This window comes from Molothrus ater, chromosome 5 (genome assembly GCF_012460135.2).
Source record: "Molothrus ater isolate BHLD 08-10-18 breed brown headed cowbird chromosome 5, BPBGC_Mater_1.1, whole genome shotgun sequence".
NCBI lineage: Eukaryota > Metazoa > Chordata > Aves > Passeriformes > Icteridae > Molothrus > Molothrus ater.
Window position 1 is genome coordinate 54,746,844 of NC_050482.2, and position 15,849 is coordinate 54,762,692.

The window sequence follows — 15,849 nt, forward strand, 5'->3', positions numbered from 1 at the left end:
CTGAATATTTCATGCAGGAATGACAGCGCATGCAGGCACTGAAGTAACTTGAGTACTTGAAACAGCCTTATAAAAAGCCTTCTGCACTTACCTCCTACCTGGAAGCACTGTGAAGCTCTGTAGATACAAAGACACACCTCCCCACAGAAACCACCTCCAAGACAATCTGATCCTTGAGTGCTGATTCTTTGCACAGAGCTGGCTCTGCTGTAGAGCCCTGGATCTGCATTAGCCTTTTTCCTCCCTCTCCACTGCCTTCTGGACAGAGTATGTCTGTTGATACCTTGTTTCTTGAGGTGCTATGGAACATGAGGACAAAGTGCTGAAATTCTCCAGCAGAGAATTGCCATGGCCTCTCAGGTCATGGAAGTTTGGTCTTTCTCCTTCTCTTCCCTCCATGATGGTTGGGAAACACCAAACCAGAAGATCTCACTAATTAGCTTCAGTTTGTGGTTTGCTTAAAGCAGGATCAAGGCAGGATGGAAATAGCTGCTGGTGCTGTTCTCTCCTTAAGCCAGTGCAGAAGCAGATTGTGCACAGCATAGCCACATCCTATTTTAGCACTGACGCAATTTCCAGCCAAACCTCCAGGCAACATGGAAGCACATATGCCTGGTAAGTTTATTTTCTGTTTCATTCTTATTGCTGCCTATGAAGAGGGATAGGCCAAGATGGGGTGGAGAACAAAGAAAGGAGTACTTTGGAAGGACTTCTCTGTGTTCTTTTCGGGAAAAAAAAAAAAGAAAGAGAAATCTGCAGCCCAGTTACATACAGAGAGCTCAGAGATAAAGTATGCAGAGTTCACTCCTCCTAAAGCCTCAGAAGAGCAGCTGTGGGTCAGTGTTGTGATCCACGTGGAAAATACAATCACTAGGCAAATGCCTTGTGCTGGTCTTCTGCTGTTTCCCCCTGCATTTGCCTTATTGCATTGCAGCTGTGGGGAGTAAGCAAAATCCTTTTCCAGGAGAAAATGGGCAGCCTTGAGCTCTAAATTCCCATACAAAAGGAGCAAATCTGCTGAGACTTTTATTTGCATAAAACCTTCATGCTGGAGTTCCCAGTATACGAGTTTAGAATAACTTTCAGTGCTGATGTTGAGTCATTGTTCTTTTGCTGTCACAGTCAAAAGCTCTGTGGTTGTTTTCATGTTATCTCATTGTTTCTGGGGCTGTATCTCTCCTGTGAACTTCAAATTCCTTATTTGAATAATAGAAGAATAGAATTTGACCTTTAAATTTTAGCTATCTGGTATTTCTCTCTTTAGAATGGTTCAAGAACTACTTAGGTGTTTAGTCCCTTGCTGCTTAACTGCTTCTATTAAAATCAGTCCTATAAGTAAACTCAGAATTGGATGGTTCTCTTTATAAAGAGTATTTCTTCTCCAATCATGTTTGGAGGTGGAAAGACAAAGGATATCTGCGTTACATACAGACAAATGTGGAGAAATACAACTGAGATACTGAGTCCTACCTAAGAGATTCTCCTGCTGGGTGTCCTGGAGGCTCAGGACATTTCAAACTGAGTGTTAGCATGGGATTCAGACAAACAGATGCACTCAGACTGTCCAGATTAGTTTGGCATTAGTCAGGGTTTGTTGTTTTATCCTTTCCACCTGCAGTCTGAGAGGTACTGTGTGAGCCCTGAACACACAGGCTGCAAATTAGATGGCATTAGAGACAACCCAAACAGCCTTGTCTGTCTAATTCATATATTCTTAAAAAGCACTAAAATGGTGGTTTTGAAGACACAGTGGAGGAAATCATGCTTTACTATAGTTGAGTTTGGTGGAGATGTGCACAAGAACTAATTTTGGCATGAGCTGAACTTCTACATTTACATTCAGACCTGAAAATTCATGATTTACTGAGAGCCCAAAGAGCATGTGTATAACCATCTCTTTTATATATATATATATATATATATATATATATATATATATATATCTATATGTCCTTTGAAAGATGTTTGAGTAAAGCTACAAGGAAACAGTAAGTTCAAGCAGGTTTTTTTTCATCCCTACTTGGGGATTGGAGTTTGTCAAGCAATGTTCCTAAATTGCAGATGTTTTGAACAGCCTTGCAGAGGAGTATTCTTCTAACTCTGGTGTCCTTCAGAAATGCAAATCCTTTCTGATACTTATCTAAAAAGAGAGGAAGATAAATGAAAGCAGTTCCCTGTCTGTGCCTTGGATGACCAAACCACTTGGAGTGTATTCTGCAAGTAGCTGTGTGTCATGGTTTGACACTGGCACAATGCCAGTGCCCCCATGAAGATACCTTCTCCCTGGTTTCTGCTGTGAGATGTGACCAGGAATAAGCAAAGCAGGCTCCTACTTAGGGAAAAAAAGAACCATAACTTTATTAACTACTCTACAACTACAGATAAAAAGGAACACACACAGAGGGAAAATGAAAACCTCACAAATGCATTTCCTCCTCCCCCCACCAAATTTCCAACACAATACATTTGTTCCTCAAATCACCAACTCTTGGTCCAGCAGCACCTTTTAGACAATCAATCCTCAGTTCATCAAGAGGAGAGGAGTCCTTCTTGTACCATGGGCTTCCCCTGGAAACACAGTCGAAGCCTCGTGTGTTTCTGTGTCACTCGTGGCACCGCCCGGAGTACATCTGCTGTTGTGACTTCTTCCTTTTCATGTCCAGTGCTCTCACCACTGAACACGGACCAGAACTGCTTCTAGGGTTGTCTTTTAAGGATGCTCTGTCCTGATCCAAAAAAGGCACAGTCTCTCCTTTGGGACACCTGTCCCCCCCATATTTTTTCACCCCCTGGGGCCGAGGGGCATCAACACTGAACCCTCTTGGTTCTGAGGCCATTGCCTCCCCCTAGAATGCAGTCTCTGTATCACAAGGAACATGGTTCTGTCCATGGCTATACAAAAAGAGTCCAGCAAAAGCTACTCCATCATCTCTTCCCACTAGGATTCTTCTCTACTCTTCTACTATCTCTCACTCGCCCACACCTCTCTCACACTGGCCCATTTCCTTCCTCATCTTCCACTCTATCTTCTAGGAAAGGTCAATGTTCTGTAAAGTTCTCATTCTCCAAAAAGGGGTTAAAAGCTCCTACAAGCGGCCGGCTGAACCCCCCCCCCCCTCTTCTCTGTCCCAGCCGTGCTGCCGGCACAGGCCCATGTTTATCCAGTTTCAAGGTTACAGTCCCAGGCAGCGGCTCTCTTTCTCTCTCTCTCTCTCTCTCTGTGTCTCTCAGGGGGGGCTGCCCAATGGCTCCCGGTGTCTCTCTCTCTCTCTCTCTCTCTCTCTCTCTCTCTCTCTCTCTCTCTCTCTCTCTCTCTCTCTCTCTCTTCCACCCTTCCACCCCCGGGCTCAGGCCCACCTCTCTCGGCCACATGGCTTTCCCCTCCCCCTGCCCAGCCAGCAGCTGGGCCGGGGGAGAGACCCGAACTCTTTGCCGCCGGAAACCCAAGAGGACCCTCCCAGGCGAGAGCTCTGCTTTTAACCCCGTGTTCTCAGAGGCGTGTCCAATGTCCCAATGGCCAGGTTAAATGCCAATATTAAAGTCTGAATATCCATTGGCCAAAACCACAGCATCCCAAAAAACACATTTCCTGTCAAACCACCACACTGTGCTGTGATAATCTGATCATCTGGACCACTCAGCTCAGTTAATTGGCTGTTACTCAAGATTTAATACAGATCTCCTAATTAGGCAGACTCCTTTACTGCCTCTTTCACAAGCAGTGTGGTCCTTTAACACTCCCTCTCAGTCCTTCCACTTTTGGCTGTCTGTGCAACTTCTTCATGGTATTTTGGACAAGAACCTGGGAACACAAACGGTGAGGTGAATTGCTGCACATGTGAGCAACTCTTAAGTTTGCAAAAAGCTGAGGCAAAGGAGTGCCGAGAGGCTGAGTGAGCAGGTAGTGACTGGCTGTGAACTGAAACTGGTACTGGTCACCGATCTCTGTCCTGGAGGTACCTTGTCCTCAGAAGCCATTTACAACTCAATGGAGTTTGACTGGAGGGATGCTCCCCAGCCATTTTTGTAGAATGAGTGTAGTTCCTGAACATTTGCTTTCTAAGTTGAAGTCAAGATTCCCAGTACTGCTGTTCTTTGAAGATACATATATATGTAAATATACACCAAAACCATGCATGTGTGCATATTTAAAATTTTATATATATTCACATACATACACATATACAGAGCTTGTTTCTATAGATATTAATTCCTCCAGAATATTTACAGAATGAGAACATGTAAGGCCAGATGACATAAAGGCTTACAGGGTGGAATGAGGTCAGGCTGCATCTGAAGCAGAAGCCTCTGAGGCAGTGCTGTACCAGGCAGGAACTATCAAATGTGGAATGCATTCAAACCAAAACATTTTGGTTCAATTGGTTTAATTTAGGAAGTTGAAAAGCTTTTGGGAGAACAGGAATCCTCCAGATACAAATATGGCAATTTCACTTTCATCAAAAAACTTGTTCTGACTGGAAGTCCCTGACTGCCTCACCAGTTTACCAGTGTTAATCTCAGGTTTGTGACACAGTTTCTGGAGGCTTGGAAGCATAATGGAGATGAAATCATGTTTTCCCTAGGCCTAGTTAAAAGGACTGGAAAGTAAAAGAGCTCAGCGTTTTCCCTAGGCCTAGTTAAAAGGACTGGAAAGTAAAAGAGGTCTTTAATTGACTGTGTAGAGGTCTTGTGAGATATCCCAGACTTAGTCTGAAAATACTGGAGAAACATTGTGTGTAGCCTTTGGAAATGAAACCTTCACTTGTTAATTATTTTTCTTGGAGTTTCCCTCGTGGCATCATTACGTGCTTCGTTAAAGTGAGCCAAGCATGAATCTGCTCAGGAGATGAGACAGGGAAGACTAGTGAGTCAATCTGTTGGACTGTTCAAGTGCTGCTGGACCCTAATCTGGTATTGATAGGAAATATAAGAATAATCATTACATTTAGGGGTCAGACACCCTTGTCCAAGCATTTCCTTCTTTAGCATTCTACTGTCTCCTCTCAGAATGTGGTGGTGGGGAAGCAGTTTCAGTCTGAGTATAGGGGATAGAAGGGTCTCAGCTAAATGAAGGGGAAATACAACCTCCAGACTTTAGACACCACAATGGATGTGGTGTCTCCCTGGATAGATGGAAGCTGTTGTTTCTTATTCCTGGAGAAAAGTCCTGACTAGACAGAGGCAGTGGTGTATTGTCTCTGTAGTGATGATGGTGCTGACCATGTAGGCAGATGTGTACAGGATGTCTTCTCCTGGATATAAAACACTAATGCTGGAAGGACCGAGACATGGTTTTTCCCTCTAAGAGCCTTTCCAAGAGAATGAGAGTATGGATCAGTCAATCCCATTTCAACTGTGGCTCCACTAGAGGGGGAAAGAGTATGAAACATTTGTGTGTTGAAACAGGTTCTGTATCCACTGGTTTTTATTAGCATTTTTCACTGTACTACTGCCAGTATGGAATTGACCTATTGGAGTGAGGAGGCCTCTAAGAGAATCAGAGGGATGAAGCAGCTGTGCTGTGAAGAAAGACAGATAATTGGGAATGTTCAGCCTGGAAAAGAAAGGACATTGGCGTGACCTTATTAAGGGCATCCAGTGCCTGAAGGGAGCCCACAGGAAAGATGGAGAGAGACTATTGACAGGGGCCTGGAGTGACAGGACAAGGGGGAATGGCTTCACACTGACAGAGCACAGATTTAGGTTGGATATCCAGAAGAAATTCTTCCCTGTGAGGGTGGAGAGGACCTGGCACAGATTGCCCAGAGAAGCTGTGGCTGCCCCATCCCTGGCAGTGTTCCAGGCCAGGTTGGATGGGGCTCAGATTAACCTGGGCTAGTGGAAGTTGTCCCTGCCCTTGGCAGTGGGTATAGAAATGAGGTTATCTTTCAGGTCTCTTCCAACCCATTTGTGATTCTGTGATGATCTCCATCCCCTCCAAACCCTCCATCATTCTGCACTGTGACCATGTAATTTGTCAAACGCAAGAGATGGGGAGCATGTTCAAAAATTCCAGACATTACCCCCAAAGACCAGAATATGTAGGTATAATCTTAGATATACTTGATGAGCATTTCACATGTGTAAAGAGTTCTTTATGAAGAATGACCACTATCCACAAGTTTGTACCTCTACCTGATGCCACTGGATTTGCTCATATCACTAGAAACGAATAGTGTCTACTGACTGCAGTATTTTACATTCCATTAGCGAACCACCTGTACAAAACCTGCTTTATGTATTTATCTCTCCTTTTTTAGACTTTGCTCTACCCTCCTCACACCCAGCTCACAATGGACAGAAGACAGCAAAATCAGCAAGGGACTCTTTTTCAGCCTACAATAGCAAATACCTGACTGTTCCTCAGAACCGGACTTCCTGGCGCAGAAGCGGGACCAATGGAACTCTTGAAGCATCAGTGGTGTCCTACAGAAGTTCTGTAAGTAGGGTTTCATGTTCATTGACCTAGGTCAAGTGCATTTGGGATTATGAAGAGGCTGGAAGCAGAGTGAGAAGAGCAGGGTGCACTCTCCTGTGTGTTGGTTAAATCAGAACAGGAAGAAAAATCTTTATGAGGAAAGTGATACCACAGCCTCAGGTGGTTCATTTGTCTCTCTGTGTACAGCAAGAATTAATTTCTGCAGTAGTAATCTCACCAAGATTTCTGGATTGTTGACTTTAGCCAAAATCCTTCAGAGCAGGAATGGAGGGGGTTGCTCTTACCCCCAGTGGCAGAAAAGATCTGCAGGTTGATCACTAAATTGGGTGTTCCTGTGTCAACCCAGAGTCAGCTGTGACCAAGGGGGCTGGATTGGATTGATTCCATGTGGAAGTGTGGTGTGGCTGTAGCATTCAGAGGAGAGCTGTCATTAGAGGAGGCACATTTGGGATGTATTTGTAGTGATATATTTGCTACCAGACCACTAGAACAAAATAATCATAAAGTGCTGATCCTACCTTCCCATTTTCTTATTCCTTGGTGTGATGGTTTCTTGTCTTGGAAACATCAAGAGGCAGTGAAAGCAGGACTTAAGCTGGTCATTTACATCACTGCTTCTGACTTTTACAGTGGCTGTGAGAGAGGAGGAGAGAAATATCTTGATAGTTCCTTCAGAGGCATTTTTGAAATTGTGACTTTTTGTGTTCCTCCCTAAAAAATTCTTCTTGTGCCAGAATGTCACATGGTAAGGCAAGCAGTGCAAATTTAGGGGCAGGAAATGTCTTTAGTGAAATCTGTGGGAATTTTAATTAGCTTTCCATGAATTGGACACTCATAATTATGGGGATGGCATCTTGCTGCCAAGAGAGACGAAAAGAGTCCATGGAGAGGGTATCACTCTTGACTCTCCTCATCCCCTGTGTAACTCCAGCAACCCCAAGTGTTGCTATGGTGCTCTCTCAGGTGGCTGGGATGTGGCAGGTGGCTCCACACAGTAACAAACAGGAAAACCTAGGAGTGATTTTTACATTCTACAACCTCCTTGTTCCCTCTCCTACTTCTTGTTCGTGCTTCTTGGTTCTGCCCATACTCTCCAGTAAGGGAGGAGAGGATCCTCAGAGCTCATCTTCTCTAGAGCCAGCTAATACATTGCCTTGCACCAGTGACCTGCTGTGGTGACATCATTCCTTCTGCACTGTATAGCCTGAAACTCTCTGGGAGGGACACTAGAAATCTGCCACGGGTTTTCCCTCGCTGGGGCAGAGATGGATCTGGAGAGTTTGCATGGGCTTCCCGTGAGTAATACATGAAAATGTATCTAATCAGGAAATGGGGAATTGAAATAAAAGGATGTCTCAAAAGCAGTTTTATATTCTGCCAGGATGTAGTGCTGAGTGTAATTTTGGATGTGCCTAAAAGGACTGTATATATACTTTAGACATGAAGGGTATGATGAGTGTGATGTGCAGAACAGATTACTCAGTGATAATTTTGTGAAAGGATGAAGGATGTAGCATACATGTAAACCCAAGATTTATTTAGTGACGTGACGACTGAAAGCTGCTTTGTGGGAGAGTAAGTGAAGCAAAACACTCTAGAGAGCTCTCTGAAGGGCTTTACACGGCAGCATTGTGCTGGAAATGGTGGCTGCAAACAGTTTCAAAAACTCAGGGGCTGCCTTTAATGAATGCCTCAGTGTCAGACTTCCACATGAATGCTGCAGAATTCCCATCCAGGCTGATGAGTGATGGCAGGATTACTGTTGGAGCTGCATCCCAGAAGGGTTCTGAGAGGGAGATGGTGAAGCAGGGATGGTCTGAGGGGCTGACTGGATGCAACATGGGTGGTTTGAAGGATTTTAGCCATGGATTTCTTTTTGCAGGAATTACTGTGTTACTGGCCAGTCTACAGTCTTTTCATATGTTAAAATATAAGCTAGCATGGCTAGCCATTCATGGGACATATCCTTTCTAATCCCTGGTATTTTCAAAAGTGTTTCTGTCCAGCCTGGCCCTTCTGCACCTTCTGAACCACATTAAAGATATATTTCTCCTATTCTGGCTAAGATTGATTTCTTCCCTTCCAACACTGATTTTGCTTCCCTTCCCTGCCTGCTTTGCTCCACAGCACATGGCACATGGCCTATAATGTGGTCCTTATTCTCACTTCTCTGTGCCCTTTCATAATGTGGGTGTCCTCTCCCCTTGGTTTGTGCACGTGCAGAATAGGGCGACAGAGTTGGGGTGTGCCTCTGTACCTGCTTAGGAATCCCAAACATTGGGATAAACTAAACTAAACTATGTTTAGTTTATGGCCAGAGGAGGAATGAAGTGAGGCTGGTGTGCAAAATTAGTATTTGTAGGTCATACCTGGCTTCTTAGCGGCTTCATGTGATCATGTGGAGATAGACCCCCCCCCCCCCCACCTACTTGGGCCTTTTGGCTTTCTTGTCTGTGCAACTCCCATGTTTCTGTCCCAGATTATCAACAACTATGTGGAAGGGACCCAGACAGGGGCGAGGGACAAGGCCTCCCCGAGTGGCCTGCACTTCAGGGACAGCAAGAGAAAGGTCGACTACGTCTTGGCCTACCACTACCGCAAACGCCTGGCCCGCCATGTGCCTGGTGCCGCCTCCCCGGAGCCGAGGTGTGGATCTGCCTCTGTGGCCCTGGTTTCAAATGGAAGCACTGGGAAGGGTCGTGCTGAGCCCCAGCAGCAGCAGCAGCAGGACGATAGCCGGCGTGCCCTGCAGGAGTGGCCAGGGCTGCCTGGCCTGGAGGTGGTGGAGCTCAGCCCGCTGGACACCCTGGAGGAGGAGAGGCGGCTGCAGCGGGAGGAGTACGAACGCAACCTGCTGGAGGCGGGGCTGGAGATCGAGAAAGACCCCGAGGTAAGAGGGGGAGATTTGTACCTCATACATGGCATCGGGTGTCCCGATGGATAATGGACATTTTGGATGCCCAAAAAACGGTGTGAAGCTAAGAAGGTGGCCAGGGTGTGTTTGTGTTTCTTGGTCCTTTCTACCTGAAAAAGACATGGTGGTTATTGTTGTTTAATGTAGCGTTGACTAGAAATTTCAATCTTACTTCAGGTGAAAATGTATTCCTTTGTCTAAATGTTCTTATGGCATGAAGCAGACACACTTTTCCTACCAAAAATCCCCCCAACAACTTAAATATTGCTAAAATGAAGAAAGTATCTCTTAAGTAATTTGCTGGAACACTGCTAAGACATTTCGTATATCCTCACAATATTTTCAGTGTGACTCTCAGCTTTCTTCTCAGCCATATGTAAGTTTTGTGTCCTTCCTTCATTCCCCCCTGCCCCCAAAATGAGCAGCCCCTATGCTTTGACAGGAGAAGATCCCAGCCTATGATGTTTTTATTCTCCCACGTGTGTGATGCTGGAATGACCCTATGCTCACGTCAGCTGGGAGCTGTGGTTATTTTACTTGGCTGTTGCCAGTCAGTTAGTTGAGCACAGGTCTTCCAAATCCCATGTTGTTGCACTGAGCTCTCTACTATCCCTCTGTGCCCCTTTAAAAGTCATGGATATTTATATCCAATGAAGGGAAATCCCTGCTGGGTTCTAGTTTTAGGTGCTCTTGACACCAAATTTGAGAGATTTAGAGTACCTTTTTGTACGTGCTGAGAACTTACAGCTCGTGTTGCTTCCAGTGCAACCAGTCAACACTTCCACAACATGGAGCAAATCACAGACTGAATCTGAAAATTTGAGACTGACAGGCTTAGCATAGTGTATGCATAATTAAATCACTGGCAGGAGTAGAAAGAAATAGAAAAGTCTTTTGACTCTTAACATTTTCCTTGCTTAATTTTCTGAGTTGCAGGTGGCTCTGGGTTGTATTTCACTGCACAGCCTGGCTGAGCCATCCTTGTACTGAGCAGAAAAAAGTGATCTCAGATCCTGATTCTTTTATGATGTGCTCTGGGGTTTTGGTTCAGTACACGACCATCTTACTGCTATGATTTTTATACCGAATTGCATAAAACCCAGGAGAACAGCTGTTTTTGGAGACCCCTTTCAGTTCTGAATTTTGTCAGAACCCAAAAAGTCAAGCAGGAGATTTGGATTTGATTATTTGACACATTGCTTACCCTAAGTCTAGCTGGATACAAATTCTGTTTTGGCCTCCTTCCAAGTGATGGAACATGCTCTTAAATAATATACAAAGTGATAAATGATGTCATAAAGTGTTGATCAAAAAAGTCCTTTTTGTCACAGTCTTCACTATGAAGAGAAAAAGGCTTTTTGTAAAGGAACTGGGAAGTTCACAGGAAATTGTTGATCAGTTCTTTTATGGAAAAAATGAATTGATTTTGAAAATTACAAAAAAAGACATTCCATCACTTCTCTAACTGTGTATGTACAGAGTCACTCCTGTCCCCCACCCTTCCTCCTGTCCTTCCTCAACACACAAGCTGTCTAATCAAAAGGGGAAAAATTTTTCCCTTTCAGAATCTCCTGAATTTTTGGGGAGAAAAATCCATGTAAACTTAAAAACCCAACCAGCCAAAAAACCTCCCAGCCTGACTCAAATAAAAAATCCACATAGACTTAAAAACCCAACCAGCCAAGACCTCCCCAGCCTGACTCAAATCAAAGCTTATAGTGCTGCAGTTGATTTTATTTATGGGGTTAAAATTCACTGTTTTTTTGCAGTAAGGTGCTTCCTATTTGTCAGTGGGAGAAGGCCTCTCTCCTGTCAGCTGCTAAGGACAAAGCATAGCCATAATCATGTCATGTATATTGCTTAATTCAGTAGTATTTAAAAGTCTGAAAAAAAAACCCCATTTTTTTTCCCAAAATCTATCAATGCGCTATGTGGATACTCCAAGGAAAACATCTCATGTCCTTAGTACACGTGAGACACCTTGCAGGCACTCAGTATGGACATTTAATTGCCTCAAAATATTCATTCATCCAAAGTGCAGAGGAAAGCCCAATAGTAGCTAACATTAAATTTAAAAGGATATGGAAATTTAATACGAGTCCTAGACCTTTATCCCTGTTAATGAATGCCTCCTGAAGCCAAGGAGGATACAGAGTAATGGAGCATTGGAAAAAGACTGGGGTCTTTTGTGCTCTAGGTCTTTGGACTTTGTATTTCAATCTCTCAGCACTCAGAACAAGGCTTTACTTATTTGGGTAGCCAATTACATAAATATTTGATGCATATTTTTCAGTGACTCTAGTTGCAGAAGCATTAATTAGCTAAAACATGTTCTGCTTCGGTATGTTACTTATATGGAGCTGAAATGTAATACACAGCTCTTATAAAATTAAAGTTGAACAGGCAAGGCAAGGTTTGCAATGGTAGTGAAGTGAATGTGATGAAAATATTGACAAGTTGATTAACTATTTAAGGGGGAATTATGTCTCCATTTTAGACAGGATTTTGAAGTAGCCCCATGGGATTTAAGTGTGATTAAATCATCAATAAAATAATGATCCATAATAAAAGGTGGCTAAGTAGAATGGCTGTGCTGTCAAAGCTCAAAATCCATATTATAGATCCTGGGGTTTTTTTTAATAACTGTGCTGTGGCTTGAATAGATGAATGGGCAGACTGACTCACTTTTAATTTCCATCCAGACTCTTGGTGCTCAGCTATGAGGTACCTTAGTCAAAAAGGCTTCCAAGAGATTCAGAGAAAATTGAAAAGGAGTACAAAAATCATCTATGTTTTGTTAGTAACATTTATAAAGCTCTTGGGTAATCAGTAGTAAATGTCATCATTTGTCTGCAGATTAGGAAATGGAGTCATCAATATCTTGAATTTTAGATAAAGGTAGAATAGGGCTGTATATGCTGGTGCTATTTACAATGGGATTTGGGCCAGAGGCATCCTAATTTTACATATATTTTCTACGTAATGCTGTTTCTAGCAGACTTGCTTGGTAGTAATGGCCAATAGCCTCCTGAATTTGTGTTTTCATTTCTCTGTGTCCTGAGTTCTGTCACCTTCTGGGAGAACTACTTCAATTCCTACAAACTGCCTGGCAGATGAGAAGCCCACAGGGAATGGCTCATACATCTCTGCTGGGGGATGGACACTTGCAGGATAGGGCATGCACAGTTACAAAATCAGCTTCTTGGCCTGTTCACAGATGATTCCCTGAAAATATTTTAATTATCAGCACTCTCATTTGCAGCAGAAGTTTTAATGTGTAAATTAAATACCTGGGGAGGTTTTGAAGGGTGACACATGAAGCCCTGAGGGATGTGATGCTGCCACAGTGCCTACAGAGGAGGCTTGGTGGCTGAATAGTGATAATTTCTCCAAGGCAATCAGGCCAGTGCAGCTTGAATAGCAGCTTCATGAAAAGTAGTAAAATACGAGATAGTTCGGGGAATTTGGCCCTGGGATTCATTGCTTTTCTGAGCTATTAAATGGCAGCGGTCATGCTGCTGTTATTGACGTGAGGTGCTGGGTGAGGACTGCCCCACCTGCAATGCCTAATGATCCCTGACCTATTCTTTGTCACAGGAAAAAAATCCTGATTTTCAGGGTTTCTTTTGGAGGGAAAATGGGACTTTGTTTGCTTTCCTGTCCCCAGGCTACTGCTTGCTTTGTCTCTAGCAGCAAACAGCCCTGCAGGTATCTTTGGTGCCAAAGGAGTGTTCACTATTGACTTTCTGATGGTTGGGTAATTTTTCTGTGATATCACTATATTTTTTAGAGGCATTGCTGGTTAGCCATGAATTCACAACCTCATGAAAAATCCTTTGCCTAAATCAGAGCCACTGAGAATTTTGCTTTGGAGCAGATGCAACACTGTAGATAAGTGTTCCCTGTTTTCAATATGTTGCTTTTATACATATACATATATATATATAAATTTATGTACTGCTTTATGTTGTAGATATAAAGGATCTGAGCTGAGACAGTGCCCCTCTCTCTCTTCTTCTCTTTTCTCTTTTTTTTTTTCCTTCTGTCTGCAATGAGACAAATGAAAAGGTATTCCATAAGGTGTCATTCTTCCTTCTCAGATTCAGGAATGGATTCTAGCAGGGAATCTGGGGGATATCTACAGGCTGGGGGATATCTGACAGTTGAAATTAGTCCTTGCAGGATAGGACTATCTTATGGGGAAAAAACCCCTCAACTGTTTGTGTGTGTGGTGAGTGAGGGGGTGGAATTTGCTATTCTTTGGCATGTCCAGGGAAAGGTAATGTAAATAATGACTCAGGGTTGTGGGATTCTTGTACGTTTTGAGCTCTTCTTGCTTTACTGATTACTCTAATGGCTGCGTGTGTGTCATTCTGCCCAAATCTGAGTTGCTATAATGTCATGTTGATCATGACATTATGCTCAGACAGGCAACCAATATTCTTCCAGGAAGTGAGACACTGAGAAGGAAAGGAATGATTCCATGTAGGGAAGAAATGTCTCAAGACATTTTACATTGTGTACATTTTCAAATGTTATATTGTACTTGAGAGGGAGGCATTTTGGAGTGAAAACTGGATTCAAGATTTTCAACATGAACAGTGGAAAGGTCTTTTCAAGAAAAAACAAAGTAATTTCCCCTCAGTAATCAGAACATCCTCTTCAGCTCAAACTTAAATCCTTTGCAGACCTAAGTTCTAGGTAGGGGCAGAGTTCCAACAACTATGTGCTAGTTCCTGTGAATGAACACAGATTTAGTGGGGGGAAGCTGTCATAGAGAGAAAAATTCATTAACTGTCTCACATGGCTACATCCTGAAAAAAAGAGGGAACTGTGATGTACAAGCCACCAGTTGTATTCAAAGTGTCTTTCCTGGTCATTGCAAGGTCTGTTAAGTCATAGGACAGGGCAAATCAGTCAAAACTGTACCACAGAGTTGCTTCTGTCATTCCAGTGGTCCCAGGTCAGCCATTACTTTGTCCTGAATAGAACTACAAGGAAAAAAATAATTTAGCAGAGTGGCATTGGGCTGCATGGCTCTCATTAGCATTAATGAGAGTTTGGTGGCTAAATCCCCATGCACAGCATGGAAAATTTACCCTTCTGAGTGGGTTCTCTCCTTGGTAGACAGTGCTGATAAATGTGTAACCTCTATTGAACCTCTTTTGTGTACAGGTATGTGCTCACAGTATCAGGCCAAAGAAAGAAATCATGTTAGATCTTGATTTATGTAATATTGTGCTACATTCTGTAATATCCTGAAATTTCTGTGCAGTTATTCTAGGTCAGCATTAATGTAACAATGATTTCATCCCTGAAACCAAATGTTTGGACAAAATTATTTCTTTTAAACAGGTGCATGGATTTTTATTTATTGTTTCTTTGGGGGGCTTTTTTGTTTGTTTGTTTGTTTTTGTTTGTTTGTTTGTATATGTTGATAATGGATATGTTTTCTTTAAGCTCTGCCATCTAGGAATTAACTAATTGGTTCTCTGCTGGCTTCTCCCTTCAATTCCTGGATTCTATAATAATTTTAAAACATTATAAAATCAATAAAAGGATTGACACCCATACACTGTACTTTTAAGGAAATCCTGCAGATGGAGTTTGGTAGATGATCTTGGAGTTTCATAAGACGTCTCTTGGTAAAATAAATACACAAAATATATTTGGGAGAGAATGAGTTACTTGTAGCTAGGGTGGGAAAAGGACTGAACAGCTATGTGGATTAATATTTCTTTTTTCTTTTTTTTTTTGGTAACAGCAACCTTTTCAGGGGAAAAAACAAGACACCAATAGGAGCATTTTCCTGGAAATGTAGAGGTGGTCATTCCTTTCCATAGGCTGGAGCTAATGCAGTACTCTGGAAAAATACCAGCATCCTTCTCTTCCAGAGGAGCCCAGTTGCACTTGCCTTAGTCATGTCTCAGCTACGACATGGGGAATTTCTCTCCAGCCTTTGTCTACATGTTCACTAAGCTCAGCTGTGGTTTAGCTGGAGTAATTTAGTAATACAAAGAAAAATTAACATTTCAGAGATATATAATATATATATTCAGGATCTTGCAAATACTTAAGCAGAACTCCATGCTGACACCTCCAAAGTGTTATTTCAAACTACTGTAATTTTTCCTTAATCACTTCAAAATGGGGAAGGATATTGCTGCCCATCCTATACTTAGGACTTTTCCTCAAGTCACTCAAAATCCTAAATCTGTTCCTTTTTAAACTGGTTACAGAGTGTGAAGGATGACTTGACTTTCCTAATGCTTTGAAAGTTTCAACTCCATGCATGTCTTTTAAGTCACAGGGTTTTCAAGTTTTTCTGGATTAAATGTCATTGTTTCTATCTGTTGCTTGCCTCATTCCCATTATCCTCACTCATTTGTAAGTTTACCTGTCTTGGAAATCACTTATGTTCCTGCTCTTTTTCCAACTCTCATATTCCATACTTTATTTTGCAGGCTTTGACTGATCATTCTTTGCTTGCCTCTGA

General features: G+C 42.8%; 1 protein-coding gene across 1 annotated transcript in view; it reads left to right on the plus strand.

The window, feature by feature from the left end:
* The first annotated feature begins 596 nt into the window (after positions 1 to 596).
* ANO2 (anoctamin 2) overlaps positions 597 to 15,849 on the plus strand; it is a 149,200-nt gene continuing 133,947 nt past the window's right edge. Inside the window, exons 1-3 of the mRNA XM_036404898.1 lie at positions 597 to 615; positions 6,261 to 6,439; positions 8,919 to 9,329. Coding sequence (XP_036260791.1) covers positions 597 to 615; positions 6,261 to 6,439; positions 8,919 to 9,329 — 609 coding nt within the window. The remainder of the gene's footprint in view (positions 616 to 6,260; positions 6,440 to 8,918; positions 9,330 to 15,849) is intronic.